The sequence below is a fragment of the Berghia stephanieae genome, chromosome 4, assembly GCF_034508935.2.
Source record: "Berghia stephanieae isolate SIO BIC M18660-M18661 chromosome 4, UCSD_Bste_1.3, whole genome shotgun sequence".
Lineage (NCBI taxonomy): Eukaryota > Metazoa > Mollusca > Gastropoda > Nudibranchia > Aeolidiidae > Berghia > Berghia stephanieae.
The window spans coordinates 75,343,111-75,360,780 of record NC_088363.1 but is presented as its reverse complement, the minus strand read 5'-3'; the positions used below and the strand labels follow the sequence as shown (position 1 = coordinate 75,360,780).

The 17,670-nt window shown below is 36.1% G+C and overlaps 1 protein-coding gene across 6 annotated transcripts in view; it reads left to right on the top strand.

Moving 5' to 3' along the window:
- LOC144971248 (neprilysin-1-like) overlaps window positions 1-17,670 on the top strand; it is a 124,237-nt gene that overhangs the window by 64,561 nt on the left and 42,006 nt on the right. For 4 of the 6 annotated variants that reach the window (XR_013645099.1, XM_078911811.1, XM_078911812.1 and 1 more), the window contains exons 5-13: window positions 908-1,069; window positions 2,500-2,583; window positions 6,288-6,493; window positions 7,996-8,178; window positions 9,321-9,407; window positions 13,041-13,186; window positions 14,179-14,272; window positions 16,066-16,194; window positions 17,152-17,250. Coding sequence is in view for 5 of the 6 variants with exons in the window: in XM_078911811.1 (XP_078767937.1) it covers window positions 908-1,069; window positions 2,500-2,583; window positions 6,288-6,493; window positions 7,996-8,178; window positions 9,321-9,407; window positions 13,041-13,186; window positions 14,179-14,272; window positions 16,066-16,194; window positions 17,152-17,250 (1,190 nt within the window). In the remaining variant the exon portion in view is untranslated. Of the gene's footprint in view, window positions 77-907; window positions 1,070-2,499; window positions 2,584-6,287; window positions 6,494-7,995; window positions 8,179-9,320; window positions 9,408-13,040; window positions 13,187-14,178; window positions 14,273-16,065; window positions 16,195-17,151; window positions 17,251-17,670 lie in introns of all 6 variants that reach the window. The other 2 variants (XM_078911814.1, XM_078911815.1) reach the window with 1 other exon arrangement.

Genomic DNA, 17,670 nt, shown 5'->3' with positions numbered 1-17,670 from the left:
TTTCTTCAAACATTGATCCCCTGCTTGTCAAAAATATCAAATGTTAGATTTCTTTGAAATGGTTTGTGACGTTTTGGTAAGTTGAGGCTGATTTTAATAGATTGATAAATCATGATGTAACCGGGTTTTTTATGCTTAACCTGAGTGGGCAGAGTATGATTATTTTAGGGGAAAATTAACCTTTGATTCACCTATATACCCGTGCCCATCAGTTAGTCTATTCAAAGTCGTAAAACTAAGTACATCCTTTTTTGTTGTTGTTTGGAAACATTCCTGCAGGTATTTGCAACTGTCTATTGACTCGTTACATATAGACACCAAGAAGTTGTATTTTTAAAATACAGGATTGGGGATACTCAATTTCACGACATTACTACAATAAATGACGGGCACTATTTGTGGGTTAAACAAACGTTACTGTTGCCTATAAATATATTCATAGCTAAAAAACGTTAGGATATTATGACGAATAATGTTTGACCCTTTTTAAGCTCATTGAACTTCAAATCAAGAAGAAGCAAAACCTCAATCTTAAAGACTTAACCCCTTTTTTTTATTTTCGCACTCCGATTAGCCGTCTTCTCAGTTTTGTATACTTTGTTTTCTTTTTCCAATATTTTTTTTTCGTTTGTTTGTTTAATTTTTTGTTGATTATTTTATTACTTTTACTTAATAGATAATTACTTACAGATTATATTAGAAGTTATTGCAGTTATTTATTTTTGTTACTGTACTTTCAGCGAGAATGACATTTTAAAAAGTCGTCTTTAAAGTCTAAATAAGTGTTGTATCTTAAAACTTTTCAAAGGTCAGGCATTTGTGAGCATTCTTCGATGCCAAACAACATTTTGATATAATAGTGCTCAATTAATAGAAATGCCATTTTAACAATATTTTATCTCCACAGCTGCCCAAATCAACGAAAAGATCGATCACTCTGTCCACCCTTGTGACGATTTTTATCAATTTGCCTGTGGGAGATGGATGAAGGAACGGGTGATCCCAGCAGACAGATCAAGTGTCACCGCCTTCTCCGAGCTCCGTGATGGCGTCAATATTATTGTTAAAAGTATTTTCTTTTTAAATTTCTCTAGTTTTCATTATATTAATAGGGAAGAAAAGTCGTGACGTCACACCTTCTACTTTTTCGGTTCCAAATTTATTGGAAGTGGGCATTTAACCAGTCCTTCGGAGGAATAATAATGAATAGGTTACATAATATTGCACCATAAGAATTATTTTAGTAGCAGGATGTACAGCAGATTCTAAGGGTAACGTAAAAGTATGGATGATCTTTATTGACGGCCAGCATATGTTTAAATTAGAAAATAAGGGGCTATCACTCTGAAACCAGAAGGTAATTTACAAAATGTGTATATTGTCTTCCAGGAAAGTGATTTTACTCTTCCAATGAGATAGGAACCAGTTTTTTGACATCCCACGTTTTTTCCCAATTGTGCGGTAGAAGTCCGACTTTGCAGTCATAGCATGATACATATAGGATTAACAGTCTCGGCTATATGCCCTTATAACATGACGTTTTATCAGAGTTAGACCGTTTAATTAGAAGTTAGACGTTTTAGTAGAAGGTACAACCCGTATAAAAGACGCTTTATCTTACTCACGTCGAACAGACAGCATTGTCCTGTGTATAAATTGTTCAATCTTTAAGATATAAAAATATAAAGAGCATAGGGATGGGGGGGGGGGGGGGGGAGGAGGGAATTGCACGGCAAAAAAACTATTTATTCATGTATGACTTGACAGGTGTGATAATTATTTTTGCAGTCATAACATATTTTTTAGAACCTTACTATAATAAAAGACACTGTGTGGCTAATCTGGTATTGTTGACATATTAATATAATGTATTCAAATATTATACTGTTATAAGATATATAATTCGGTCAATATGGAATTACAAAATATAGTTACATTCGGAAAATTGTTAGACTAGCGCTGACATATTCTATTGATTTAATGTAAAATTTAAAATAATGTTTAAATTAGACTGATAAAGTGAAAGCAATGAATTCAATTCTTATGCCCCTTTCCCCATCCTTGATCATAATTTTAAATTCATCCCATAAATCCAGTCGTCAATTCGGTCAATATGGAATTACAAAATATAGTTACATCAGGAAAATTGTTAGACTAGTGCTGACATATTCTATTGATTTATTGTAAAATTTAAAATAATGTTTAAATGTCTAAACATAAAACACATTTAAAAAATTTTTATTTTGCCCAGATATTCATTCTTCAAATTTGGTTCTATTTAAGCGACCCTCATCTTGTTAAAACCTGTTTTGGGAGCTTTTGACAAGATGAGGGTCATTTTAATCGATCGATGTTTGATGGACGAGGTTTTCGGCAAAAACTTTAATAATATGGTTTTTCAGAGTTAGTCATGGGAAATGACAACAATGTACGGAATTCTTTTTAATTAGCTTTGCTTTGAGAAATGATATTTCATATAATGAACACATTTCCTTTCAGATCTTTTGGAGGTAGATGCTTTACCAACAGAAAGTGAATACACGAAACGAGTGAAAACGTATTACGCATCCTGCCTCGATTATGGTAATTATACCATTTATATATAATTTTAGTATAAGTATTGCTTAGTTTCTCATAGAACATCCCGAACAGGTGAATTCGCCAGATTTAAGGCAATATTATGCAAACCCGATGACCTCAGTTAGATTTTTGTAATAATAGACAGGTGTGTTTTTCGTTGTTTTATTATTATTATATTATTATTATTATTATTATTATTATTTACTATTATTATTATTATTATTATTAATTATTATTATTATTATTATTATTATTATATTATTATTATTATTATATTATTATTATTATTATTATATTATTATATACATAATAATAATAATAATGATGAAAACTTATATAGCGCTATAACTCCGAGACACCAGACTCTAAACGCTTAAATTACAAATTACTAAGGCTGAAAACATAATCATTTACACACACAAGCACACACACACACACACACACACACACACCACAACACACAACACAAACCAAACCTATCTCGCTTCTCATACCATCTACTAAAATCGAAACAGATATATTTTAAGCGAACTTTTAAAAATAGACAAAGATTCTTTTTCACGAATGCTCTGCGGTAAGGCGTTCCAAATAGAGGGTCCGAAATGAGAAAAGGATCTCATTCCAGCATTTTTCCGAATTCGAGGGACAACTGGTTTTGTGGAATCACTGGCCGAACGTAAGGGGCGGGGTTTTGAATATCTTTCAATTAGTTCCGAAAGGTAGGAAGGGGCAGTACCTTCAAAACAACGATACACTAAAACACAAGCTTTGAATTTAATCCTTTTCTCAACAGGCAGCCAATGCAGGTCATGAAGTAGAGGTCCGGCAGAGTCGCACCTACGCTTCATGAATACTAGTCTGGCAGCGCTGTTTTGGACAATCTGAAGACGTCTCAGATTGTATTGCGAAACGCCAAACAACAGAGCATTACAATAATCCAATTTCGATAGTACGAGGGACACAACCAGATATGAACCGTCTACTGGAAGCAATCTTTTTTAGTTGGAAAAAGAGAGATCTAACCAAATTATTAACCTGATGCTCCATCGACAGTCCAGAGTCTAAGAATGTGCCAAGGTTTTTCACTTTGTCAACAATTTGAATGGAGGCATCCCCCAACTTCAAATCTGTTTCACTTTTCCACTTCCTGTTCCCCACATACAGCACCTCCGTCTTATCATCATTCAGTTTCAGTCTGTTCTCATTCATCCATTTCTTAACACTTTGGATACAATTTTTACTATTGGCTGATACTTCTTGTAAATTTCTCGTATTGGAAACGCAGTACAATTGCGTATCATCAGCGTATTGATGGTAAGACAGATCTTACATAAGAGAATTTAACAGGGTTGTGTCCCTTGTATTTTATAATTTATTTATTTTTATTAATTATAATTGTGATTATTATGATGTGTGGCCGTGGATTGGCGGTAGAGTACAGACATCATGCAATATACATATTGAATATAAATGGATTAATAGCATAGATCATAAACAAATGTTAACTATAGTATAATATACATATAGATATAGTTTTATACAAGTATTTCAACTTACGAACATCCATAGAATGAAGCACAATTAAAATATATACACAAACTATAATAGTAATGGTAGATTAAGCATTGAATTCACAGTAATATCTCGTTCCACTTTGAATGTATGGGAATGTTCTAGAAAAACGTTCATTTTTATTTTACCATTTCTTGAATTGTATACAGCTACTATGCCACTCGAATCCCAAAATAAACCACTGATTAACGTTCCCATATATAGTAGTGATCAAAAGAAAGTATACATTTGTTTTACCTACAGAATTGGTATGAAATATAGTTCTGATTTACTTAAAACCTATGTGTAATCATAGCGATATCATTTATCTTTCATTTTGTTAGAATTTGTAACGTTTATGGTTAATCCTGTATGCAACTTAGACTTTTTAAAACATGATCTTCAAAATGGGATTTAACAAGTCAAAACATACAATATAATATTGACAAATGACGACATTTTAATAAAATTACTTGCGTTCATATCATTTGAAGTGAAGGTGAATCTAATTCAATTAGTAACGAGTATGTCCTCCGTTTGCTCCAATCACAGCATTGCATCACCTACGCATAGAATTGGTCAATCTGGCCAGCTGGTGTTGAGGAATGTTATCCCAAGCTGTTCTTATGGCGTGGAACAGTTGTTGTTCATTTTGCGGGTCGAATGAACGAACTTGGCGGCCGATTATATCCCACACATGTTCTATCGGATTAAGATCGGGGGATATTGCAGGCCACAGGCTGATAACGTTCACATTGTTTGCTGCCTTAAAATCCCTTGTTGATATGCATGGTCGTCTTGAAGTTAAAATTTAGGATGTTCATGTAAAAATGGAATAGCATATGGGCTGTAAAATGTGCTGGATGCACCTTGCACCGGGTTAGGAATGCATTTACTTGGACTAGTGGTTTTCTATAGTCTCTGCGTATTCCACCCCACACCATGACTTGTCGACATCCTCTGTTTGGGGATTCCAAGACACAAGAACCGTGAAATCACGCGTGTGATCTTCCGTAACAACGTAATCAACCGTCATTTCTTCCAATTACAAAGCTCATTCATCTGAGCAGCGAACAAATGACCACGCATGCGTTGTCCAGCGTAGATGAGTACGGGCCAACCGGTGATGTGCTCCAAGAAGTTGTCGCATCAACGGACGTTAAGATAATGGCATGCTCTCTAAGTCTTCAACGAACAGTGTGTCGACTAATTCGTGTACCTGGGAACTCTAGCGCAGTTTCAGTCGCCGTCCTAAAACCGTAGATGTAAGGTGCGTATAAAATGGTCCTCACCTTGTGTTGTTACTCGTGGTCTGCCAGTTCGATTTCGGTCCCTTGCCGTTTATGTTATATACAGTTCTCCTTGTGATATTAAACATTCTTGCGACATTGGTCACAGACTGTCCAGCTTGAAGATGACCAATGGCACGTGCATGTTGTTCTAAACTAAGTCGTGGCATTGCGTAGATTAATGGATGGCATTTTGCATTGTGTTTTTCTGCCTTGAAAATAGTTCAAGAAGACACAGATGACAAAAACATTAATCTACACAATTCCTGTCCACAGTAAGGGCCTAGAAGGTTATTTTGGCACGTGCGCGATGTGGTGGGCGAATTTCAGGTCAAAAACAAAACTATCGACTATCGGTACATAGAAAGACTAATGGTAAACAACTCAGAGGAAAATCATTAGCCTACGTCAACCGATAAAAAAAGTAACGACCATTTTAAATGTGTATACTTTCTTTTGATCGCAAGTATATAAATTATATCTAGCTGAAAACTCGCTCTCCCTGTTGGGTCCTAAAAGTTACTTACATCCTCTTGGTGCTTCAGTTGTACATAGGGCCCCAAAAGTCTTGGTGCTTTAGTTGCAAATTTGTCCCCAAAAGGAAGGAACAAATTAGATAAGAAATCAAAGATAGCCTCGAGCTAAGTAATTTTAGTAAACTTTTGAAAACATTCCAATCCAGGCAGGTGATTGAGAAATTATAGCACTTGTATTATGTACTCCCCTTGTCTTTGTTTTGTAGCATCTTAGACCACTTTGTGGATTCTGTGCGGTGTATAAATTGATTATTGCATTGCATTAAGTGAATTCGACTACATAAAATGTATTAGGAACTTGTTAGTTCTTTGATTTTTTTTCTCTTGCCAGATCGCATCAACAAATTGGGCGTCCAACCATTTATTAAATTCATCAAAGAGGAATTTGGCGGTTGGCCGTTAATCGACAAAAACTGGAAGAGCTCAGATTTCAATTTTACTGATACGATTATCAAAAGCAATTTGAATAATATTTACCCTGTATTCGCTTTCTATGCCTCTGTGAACCACAGAAATTCCACTGAGAGAATCCTCAAGGTAAAGATTTTTTTTTCGTTTATTTTTTTTAAGTGGCTTTTTGATCAAGTCGTATGACACTAGGCTTGCCACCTGAGGACTCTGATTCGTGTCCCACTTCTGTGTGCAGCGCAAAGTTAAGTCTTTAGAAATGGCTCTTTAATCACAGTTCCCATAATATACAGGTGTAAAATGAGTACCTAACAGGTAATAAAGACTTGTAGGCATGATGTATCATAGTATATGTCAAGAAATCCTTTTTGTTTTCAAAAGCGCTTTGATATGACATTTGAACGCTAATGGTGTTTATACTCGTATATTTTGAACTAGTTTACTTCATTTTCAATTTATTTTGCACACTGAAGTATATTCTTTAACACACATTTTATATCCTTGACATTGAGAATTACATGGTTAAAGAGATATAAATAAGTATTTCCCCACAATTACATCTGAGGAGATTATTGCTAACTGAATGTGAATTATTTTGAGAGGCATCTAATCATTTTGGTGTTTGTTTGTTTGGTTTTTATTTTGTTGGTTTTTTTTTTGTTTTCGTTTTTAAATGAGTTAATATAATATAAGAGTCAGAAATGTACCACAATCTATACAAAAGTCTCAAGACATTTGTCAATTACATGGCACCGCTTAATGTTATTGTTTAATTAACTCACCCTTTTAATTAAAAAAATTGAATCAATTGTAGTTTAGATAAAGAAACATAGTTTATATTTTACGGCTATGTGGTCTTGTGGTATGGCACTCGCCTTCAGACCGGAAGGTCCAGGGTTCGTGTCCCTCTCGAAGCGCCCACAGTTGAATCATGACACTTTATTCACATTCTCTCGCCGTACTCAGGTATAAAATGAGTACCTGGCCGCTATTCGCGGTGTCTCTGTAAGGAAAAAATGTAATATTTCCTAACAGATGTCATGTTTCATCTTAAATGTTAAGTGTTGTCATTGACAAGGACTCTTTTGTAAAGCGATTTGAGCACATTAAATGGATATTGAACTATACAAGTTAAAAAGATAGTTAATGTCAGATATTACATGTAGATAAGTTTGATTACGACAGATCTTATCTTGTTAATACTATTATAAACGACTGCAAAGTGAATTCATTAAACCGATTAATCTAGACAAATGAATAAAACAGCTTCTAAAAAAGAATAAAATACTTCGTATGATACGTTTTGGGCTTAAAAACTCTTTAGTATTTTGTTCTTGTTAAATTTGTAACTTTCTCTCTGTATATAGATATACCTGTTGGAGTCAACAGCTTCCATCAGCTTAGTATTCAAACTAGAGCATTTGATTTTATTATTGTGTATTGATGCTATGCGTTTAGCTAAACTATTCACGATATCCGCAGCCGGATATAATGTACCATCACAAAAAAAAAAGCAATGTGAACCTTAAACGTCTAAAGTCTGAAGAACATTTAGTGAGAGCAAACCAATAAAATAGCTGCCTAAAACACTGGCAAAGAGCCACCCTCGTCATTTTCGTTCCTTTATATAGATTGACCAAGTGGGATTAGGCATGCCTGGTGACAAGTACTACCTCGTGCCTCGAAATGATACCATGTTGATGGCCTATGAAAGACTTATTTACCGACATGGAGAACTGTTCGGATTTGCTAATCCCAAGACAGCTGAACAAGAAGTCAAAGACATCGTAGATTTTGAGATCAGTCTGGCACAAGTAAGCTTTACAGTCGACAGTCGTTTTCTTTTGTTTTTGAATCTCTTTTCGGGTAAATGTGTAAATAGGAATAATCTCGATAACATTGCATATTTTCCTCTTTAAATAGTAATAAATCTTTATTGTCCATAAAATTGAAAATCGTTGGTGGTTTACATTGGTCGAACAATATAATAAACAGAAATAGAAATGTGTCGATCTTACAATAATATGATTCTCATAACAACTTTACTTTACACTGCACACAGACATCTTTACAATTTAATAGAACAGGGAACATAATGTTTTAATGCATTGAAATTGGATTCAATAGTCTGAAGTCACGTCCGCCCAGCAACCAGCAGCTTGGTTCTAAACAAAGAAAATCGGCACTTTTTATTCTTCATGCTGGCTAGAACTTTTTCACATGTCATGTGATCAGTATGATTAAAAGTCAAAACATGATCAGATTTATAATGTTTTTCTCCGCTGGATACACTTTTATGCTGTTAGGAGAAGTATTTCATAAGGGCGTCCGCCATTGTTCCGATAGTTTAGAACTAGTTACTACGTTACTATGCATCATTACGAGGGAAGTGACGTCACGACTGTTGAAGCCTATTCAGATTGATTTTAAATACATCCACAGTTGCTTAGTTACTCACTCAGACTGCTCACTCCTCTTCCAATACAATTTTAAACGGCCCCAATTATATACCAGGCTCAATGATTTTTTAAGAATTTGAAGTCTCCTGAAAGATATTTTGTTAACTTACTTTTTCCCTTATATGAAAAGTATTTACTTGTCAAGCGCTTTGATAAAAGCCCAAGTTCTTTTTAATATTTAAAAATATTTAGATTGTTACTGCTTTAGTCCATTTATCTTGGTGGTGTCTTGCACCTGTGCCAGGGTTGATGGTATCAGACAAGTCATTCGTATCGATTGATTTTTGAATTATTATTTTGTGTCTTGCTTCATCCCTTGTCTTACTTTTTGTTGGATGTTTAAAGGCATTTGTAAGCTCTAGAAATGTAATATATATGTTTTATATTCTTCACGTCTTTACACGAGCTGATATGACCTAAAATATCGCAATAGTCGCAAAATACCTTAAACTTTTCAAGTACTAACAGCTACAATATCTAACAACTCATCCTTCTAGATAAAGGTGCCTTCAGAAGACAGGCGAGACAGCAACAAGTTGTACAACCCAATGACCCTTGACGAGATTGCTAAAAATTACAGTGAGGTGGGTACAAGAATCGGGTAAAGGAAACGTTTGATTGAGTCACTTGGTACTTGGTATTTTGTAACTTAAGACGGACTCATAACGTGTTCCAAATTTTAGCCAGGTCAATCAAATGTCATCTTCCCTAAGACTTCAAAGATGTGATCCATCGTCTCAATGGTATTATGTCGAGATGTTCCATATGCTGAAAAATTGAAATTTAGTGGAAACAATGAGACTGATTATATGTATATATATTTTTTTCACAATATATAGTTTCTATTGATGATGTGCGTTTAGCTAAAATAATCATAATATCCGCCAGCCGGATATAACGTACCAACAAACAAATTTATGTTATCTTAACTTTTATAGTCTGGTTGGTAGAATTTAGTGATTATCATAAAAATTTATGGCTAAAAACAATAACAAGGAGCTAAGTGATGTCAATTTCGTACCTTCCGTTAGTGACAAAAACAAACATTTTACATTTTTCGCCATTTAAACCTTCAGATCAATTGTTGACATCTCACTACGACATAATCCCGTTTTGGTAAAATAGAGCACATATGGAATGAAGGATTTTGACATCACTCAGCTCTTTGTAATTGTTTTTAGCCAGCCATTTTTATAATAGATGCTGTGCGCTTGGCTAAGACATTCACAACATTGCCATCCGGAAATATAACGGACCAACACACAAAACTGTGTGTAACCTTGAGCGTATATTTAGTCTGGTTACAATTTAGTGAGAATTACTCATAAAATGGATGGCAAAAAAACAATACCAAAGACCTTAGTGATCCAACTTTGTCCTAATCTAAAATGTGTAAAGATACACATCCTACTAAAAAATACGCCACGATTATGATTACTTCTCAGTATGTGAAATTGCTGTTATTGTGTGCCTCATTTCCATTGGTTTCAAGGTTTATCTTTGTGCTTTGAAATGTTTGATTTATGAACAGTTCATACTTGCACGTACAGCATGTGTGCTGATGCAACTTTTGTCATTTGCGACATTACAAAAATGAAATTGTATCAATTTATTCTCTGACGTCTTAGAAGATAACAAAAAACAGAGTGAAACGCTATAAAAAATTTTTATCAAGCAAGTAGTTATCCCTGTTGCCTGAGAAAATTGTCATCAGGCAAGGGGAGCGATCTATATTCAGGTCTTTGTCCAACTAGTCATCGATCACATGATTTGTTGCTGTACAATGATTGGACGCTTCTCAATAAATGTCAACACACTGCTGTGTTTATTAAAGTTGTGAACATACAGTTAGGTCATGCTGAGCAAAATGACCAATTGTGATGTTGATATTTCTCAAACTGTGAACACTTTTCACTATATGGGTCATTTTGAGCACACTTTACAATGTGACTAATGACCTCGAGTACATGGAAAGGTAATATACATTCCCCATTGGAATGCTTAGGGGCGCAAACATCAACCATCAAGACAAGTGACGACGATCATAGGGCGCTCCCATTAGATTCCAAGATTTTGGAATAATGGAATCACGTGGAATGGTAAATCCAAGAACAATCAGGCGGCGTCTTCACGAAGCGGGCTTGAAAAGCAGATGCGCTTTGATCGCAGGGGCTAATCAACAGGTTGAACTGGATTCGACACCATATCCATTGGATTCGTTGTGACTGTAGATCTGTTGTCTTTTCTGACGAAAGCCGATTCAACGTGACTTTTGCAGATCGGAGATTCGGGTATGGAAGCGCCAAGGAGAAAGATTCTCACCAGCCTGTGTTGTTCAGCATAAACGTTATGGTGGTGGAAATGTGCACGTCTGGGGTGTGTTTTCGTATGCCGATCGAAATCCACTTCATGTATTCAGAAAAAAAAACGTGCGTGACAGCAGCTGTCTTCATTAAATAATTATTGGACACACTGATCGTACCCTTATTTTTTAAAGAACACGAGGAAATATCCATTATTCAACACGACAACACAACGTCCTACACCGCAATTCGAACGATGAACTTCTTGAGGGACCAAACCTTTGGTGTCCTGGAATGGCCTGCTAATTCCCATGATCTCAATACAATTGAGTATGCTTGGGATGAGCTGGGAAGAAGATTTCGTCAACGAGCCATTATGAACATTGCAGAGCTTGAGGAAGCATTAATTGATGAATGGAACATCATCGGACAGGGATTTTAAAAAAAAAACTCAACAACAGCATGAGATGAATGTAAATGGAAACCCCACTCGTTATTAGAGTATTGATAAAAACAAATCAGTCTTTTTCGAGACTATCACAAAAGAAATTTATTCACAAATCAACCACTTGATCCTGCAAACCATTCAAGGGAATTAATGACAAACAGTTTGAATTCTGAAATTGACCCATCATTACAGAAATGGCCCTCAGAAAGACCATAATTTGTGGAAATGTGCACAAATAGACATAATCTAACAAGAACCAAAAAAGATTGAAATGATTCATACATATTTAGGCCCACTAGCTTGATTCAAAATGCTGATTACAAAAAAATTAAAATAAGATAAAATTCCCTTTATTCTGCCCATTGGGGAAATTTTTCTTTAGGGTCTATTCCGCAGTGCAGCGCCGCAAATTGAGCTAGGGCGAGGTGACTTGCTCAAGGCCACACGGCGCAGCGGCGGGTGATCGAACTCGCTACCTTTCGGGTACGAAGCAAAGACCGTACCGCTGAGCCACGCTGACCTGGTGTGTTTATAGAGCCCGCTAGTATAGTTTTTTGCATTTGTACGTTAAATGCGGCTGGTGCATGTTTTGAGTAGGATTTATTTTTGTAAACTCACACCCTCAATTCCAGTGACAAAATTAAAGTGAGTCGGAGTAACAAGCAAACGACTCATTTCCCCTTCTGCGACACACTAGAATTTCGTTCAGAACGAGTTTACCTAATCTTCACAGGGCAGTGTATGAAAAGACCTTTTTAATCCCAATTTCAGCTCGCAACAATTTGTGATTAGACCACACCCAGTATTTTATTACACGTTCGCTGCATTAACGTATTTATCTTATATAAAACTATAAAATTCCATTTATGTCTCTTCCTACCCTCTGCCTAAATCTTGGGCAGAAAATGTATTGACGGGGGTTTCGTCCCGTCTCAATCTTCGACAAAGACTTCTCTCATGTAATGCTTTAGATTAATTAAGATTTTTAAAAGTTATTTTTCATTTTGACATGACGATGGCGAAGTGGAAATGTTTCCCTCTTCTTCTTCCTCCTCCTCTGCCTCCTCCTCCTCCTCCCCATTTTCTATTGATTGCACCCCGGTTTCATATTTCTTACAAACATACTTTTTGCGGCTATGTGGTCTAGTGGTATGACACTCGCTTTCGGATCGGAAGGTCCTGGGTTCGAGCCTCGCGCTCGACGCATAGTTGAGTCCTTGGAAAAGACTCTTTACTCACATTCTCTCACCGTACTCAGGTGTAAAATGAGTACCTGGCCGTTAACAGCGTTGTCTTTGTCCGAAAAATTGTAATATATCGCCTAACAGGCGTCATGTCCCGTCCTACATGTTGAATGTTGCTGTTGACCATGGACCCCTTGTAAAGCGCTTTGAGCACATTTAGTGGATATTGCGCTATATAAAGCTGAATTTTTTTTTACTTTTAAAATATTTTTTTCCACCTAGCTTGTGAACTGGAAACGTCTTACAGACACTTTGTTGAAAACCCCAGGCATTGATGTTACTGACGTAACGGGTGATGAGATCGTTATTAACGAATCACCGTCCTACTATAATAAATTGATTGATCTTCTCAAGGACACACAACAACGGTAAACAACTTCTTCCCCCCCCCCCCCCAACCCTTTCCAAATAAGCTAGATATATTACAGGAATGTGACTTGCGCCTCAAAATTGTATAATGGGATGATTTAGATGCAAAAATGTATTGAGGAGAAAAAAATTGATCTTTTAAGACATTCAAAGTCCAATTTAGAATTCTATTTAAGGAGAATAAATGACAATTTAAATTTAGTTTTTGTCCCTTTAACACATTGTGTTGGAGAATGAATACCATTTTGAAAGTGAAAATATAGAAAAATTTCACATTTGGGGCCATTTTAACTTTACCATCCGTTTTCAATATCTGTAGTGGCCAGACACAATAATGTCGTGGGGCGATGGGTCACGAATTAGTCTCTTTATTTTTCTGGATGTAACGTAGATGTAACGCCTTGACTCGATTTGGTCCAGAATTAAAACCCTAGCTGCTGATAGCAACTGATAGCACATTTGACTATACCACTACAAATTGGCTGCATTGGATTAAGAGCACTTTCACCAAAACAAGCAAATTTCTTGTGGCGAACCGCATCGAACTAGACGTCTAGTATTCGCGGGTGGCCAAAATAATATATTTTAATAGAACATTTTCAGAAGTATAGAATTTTGGTTAAATCAAGGCGAAGGCATTTCAAGATTTGGGTTAAATTTAAAATTTTTTGTTCTCTAAAATCGACAGCGTCAGATAACATTTAAAATGTTGTGAAAATGTATATTCGAATATCTCAATTAATTAAGGGATTCTAGTAGACTGTACACAGGCGATATGAGGCGACCTCATTAAAATAATAATTGGTATTCTGAGCCAGCAATATTAAGGAGTACCCAATATCTGCCTAGAAATTAGCGATTACTGTAGGAAACCTATATTTTTTTCTCTTTAAATAGACGGTCAACAGTTTTCATAATTTAGATACTTTTTTTAGTCATTGGAAGTTTGCTATGGTTGTTATCATTCCCTGTTTTTAATCTTACTTCCCAGTACACTGGTTAATTACCTCGCCTGGTTCGTGATTCAATCTCTGAGCTATACTCAAGGAGATGCGATCAGGGATATTTACAGGGATTACTATAAGGTGAGAAAGAATATAATAATATGTATTACAATTGATGTTTCCTCCGTGACCTTATGTTGCTATGCCTGTCAAGTTATTGGCATGGATGCCTTTTTAACTATCATCGTATATTATGAGCCTTCAGTTCTTCAATCAACATAAACAATTTTGAAAATCACGTCAGTTATCGTAGATATATTTTATTAAAACTAGTCGAATAAACATTTAAGTTGTTTTATTTTTTACTCGAAAACTTAAGATCAAGTATATTGTAGTCTTGAAATCAACCGCTGACCGTGAACCGAAGACTCATAGACACCTTAAGTGCTTGCCTATCACCCGGAGTAAACATCCCACAGATCCTGATTATCACTCACAATTTTAACACAGATGATTGAAATAAATGCATTGTGTCGTCAGGTTTTGCGATGCAATACGATTCAATAGTCTGATGTCACGCCGCCTGGCAACGGTGGCCATCTTGGTTCTAAACAAAGAAAATCATTACTTTTTATTTTTCATGCTGGCTACAACTTTTCATATGTCTTGTGGTCAGAATGTGTAAAAGTCAAAACATGATCAAATGTATGTGTTATTTTTCCTCTGGATACCCTTTATACTTGCCGGAGAAATATTTCATACGGGCGTCCGCCATTGTTTTGATAGTTTAGAGCCAGTGTAACTAAGTTACCATGCGTCATTAGGAAGGAAGTGACGTTACGACTATTGAATTCTATTCCTTTTTCTTTATCAGTGTGTCAGAATAATGTGAGAAATACACTCACTGGACCTGACCTATTTGTATGTTTGACACATGTTTGACATGTACTAAGGGTATCTCAGGTGTTCCCATACATGAAATAGATAGTCAAGGGAACGAAACGAGGTAAGTGGCAGGAAATATTCTGATTGGTTAATGGTTGGTAAAGGCCGTGCTATCAATTTCACTTTGTATGCAAGGCTGTTTTTTTTTTTGGTTATTTTTAAATAAAAAATGGATGTTACTGGCGTGTTATCTATAATAACTTCAGAAAAGTTTGTGGAGTAGGCACTTATGTTGATAATAGCAATAAATAAAGTAAGTAGAAAAGTGCCAGAAGAGAGAAGAAAACCTTTGCGGCGATGGAGAGGTTGAGAGCATCGACTTTAGAGCACCTCTTGTAGCCCTGGGAAGGTACCGTGACAGTCGAGTGGTAGGTCCGGCTCCCTATCGCAAACGTGTTTATTCTCAATTGTCTTCTCTTTCTTATTTCTTGTAATTATGTATAATACATTTCAACAGTCATGACGTCACTTCCCTCGTAATGACGTATGGTATCTTAGTAACTGTCTCTAAACTATCGGAACAATGGCGGACGCCCTTATGAAATATTTCTCAGACGAGCATAAAAGTGTATCCAGATGAGAAAAACATTATAAATATGACAATATTTATTCATTCTGATCACATGACATATGAAAAATTATAGCCAGCATGAAGAACAAAAATTACCGATTTTCTTTGTTTAGAACCATGCTGCTCGTTGCTAGGCAGACGTGACATCAGACTATTGAATTCAATTGCGCGCTGTACTCATCGAGGGCGAGACGGCTCTGTCCTAATCTGATACATTCCACGCTCTTTGGTGCTTGAGCGTAAACTTTTAAAACCACTTTGTTTGGATAATGCGGTCACCATCCAAACAGTTAGGTCAGTTCTCGGCACCACTCGCATGGCACTGTATGCATTTAAATTGTTGCACTGAAAAGTTAGATGTAGATTTTGATTATGCTATCCTTATCAAGATTCAATTTTATTTTTCCTATGTCGGCAGGTGCTTTACGGCGTAGACAACAATCCTCCTCGTTATCGGACATGTGTGAATCATGCCACCAGATATTTAGGGATGGCTGTTGGAAAATTATTCATCAAAGACAATTTCGACGCTGAATCCAAGACTGTGGTAAATTTGTTTATTAATAATCCTTTTAGAGCTATACGCCATACACAATAGTCCTTTACTCTCGTGAGACTCATCCGGTATACATAGCGTTAAGCATACCATAACAATTATTTTCTACCCTTTAAATACAATGCTATATATTCTACCTGTGTAACAGACCAAGCTACCCAATCACTGTCGGATGGCCTGGGGGTGGAGGTTAGGGGGGGGGGGGGTCGGCACAAAAGCTTAACTGCGCCCGGCAACAATACTGGTCACTAAGCGTTTGAGGCAGCCAGTGCTCTCTAATATCTACTGCAAGTGCAAAAACACCTGATTATACAGAGCAATGCCGTCGCAATTTACTGCCACCAGAACATAATTTTTGTGTATTTTCGATGTGAGTGACATTCAAGCACTAGTGAACGTTTGGTAACTTTCCACGAACGTGAGAGGTTATTGACCCTAATGTTTTGCCCTCTCTAAAGGAACTTGGTAGACAATACTATCTAGCCGATTCGTCTATAAAATAGGTTGTCACTGTGACTGCTTGAATTTGAAAAGAAATATTACCAATAGCACCTTGTACTTTTATGTACCTGTAAGAAGTGAAAACATTGATCCTAATGGATCGCACAAGTGAAATGAAACATATTGATAACTGCTTTCTTCGACTTAGCGATATTTGAGGTTTGATTTCCATCAGCGATTCCAAATATCTTCTTCGACGGACTCTTTACCTTGGTTATATAATTACATACCAATACTTGATCCTTTTTCAAAAATCCATAACCGTATTATAGCCTATCTTGCTTCCCCATAATTACTTAGAATTTTCAAACGAGTAATAAAAGCTCTTTATGCTAAAGATTTCATCAGACAAGATGCTCTCTCATGTTTAATAATAATGAATAGCAGTGGGTTTCATGTACAATGACTGACAAAAGTACACTATTCATTTTTAACTTTCAACAACAGGCACTGGATATGATCCAGAATCTTCACAATTCCTTTGAAGAGCTAGTAACTGGGAATGACTGGATGGACGAGGAGACCAAGAAAGTAGCTATAGAAAAGGTAGACTTGGGGTTCATTATCAAATGATCTTTCACTCAAATGGGTTTGTATGTCTACGTCTGTGTGAGTGTTATTCTGTAACTGGAGTGAATTGCATTTCACACCATTACAGATGCTTCTGTAATGCGCAAATGTACAGTTTTTAAGCAGCTCTATATTAAGCAAATTGCTTGAGCTCTTCTATTTGAATAAAGACATGAATTCATATTTTACTGTGCTACGAGCAACTATGCGTCTATATATCATAAGATTTGTAATAGAACTGTTTCCGAATATTACGTTGTTGTATCCAACGAACATAATTTGTCGATAACAAGATGTGTAATCTCCTGACTTTGTGGAGACTAACCATTGGTAATCCTCTTCTTACCCTTTTTTTTTTACCAATTTGATGATTATCTGTATCTGCCTTCCCCCTTT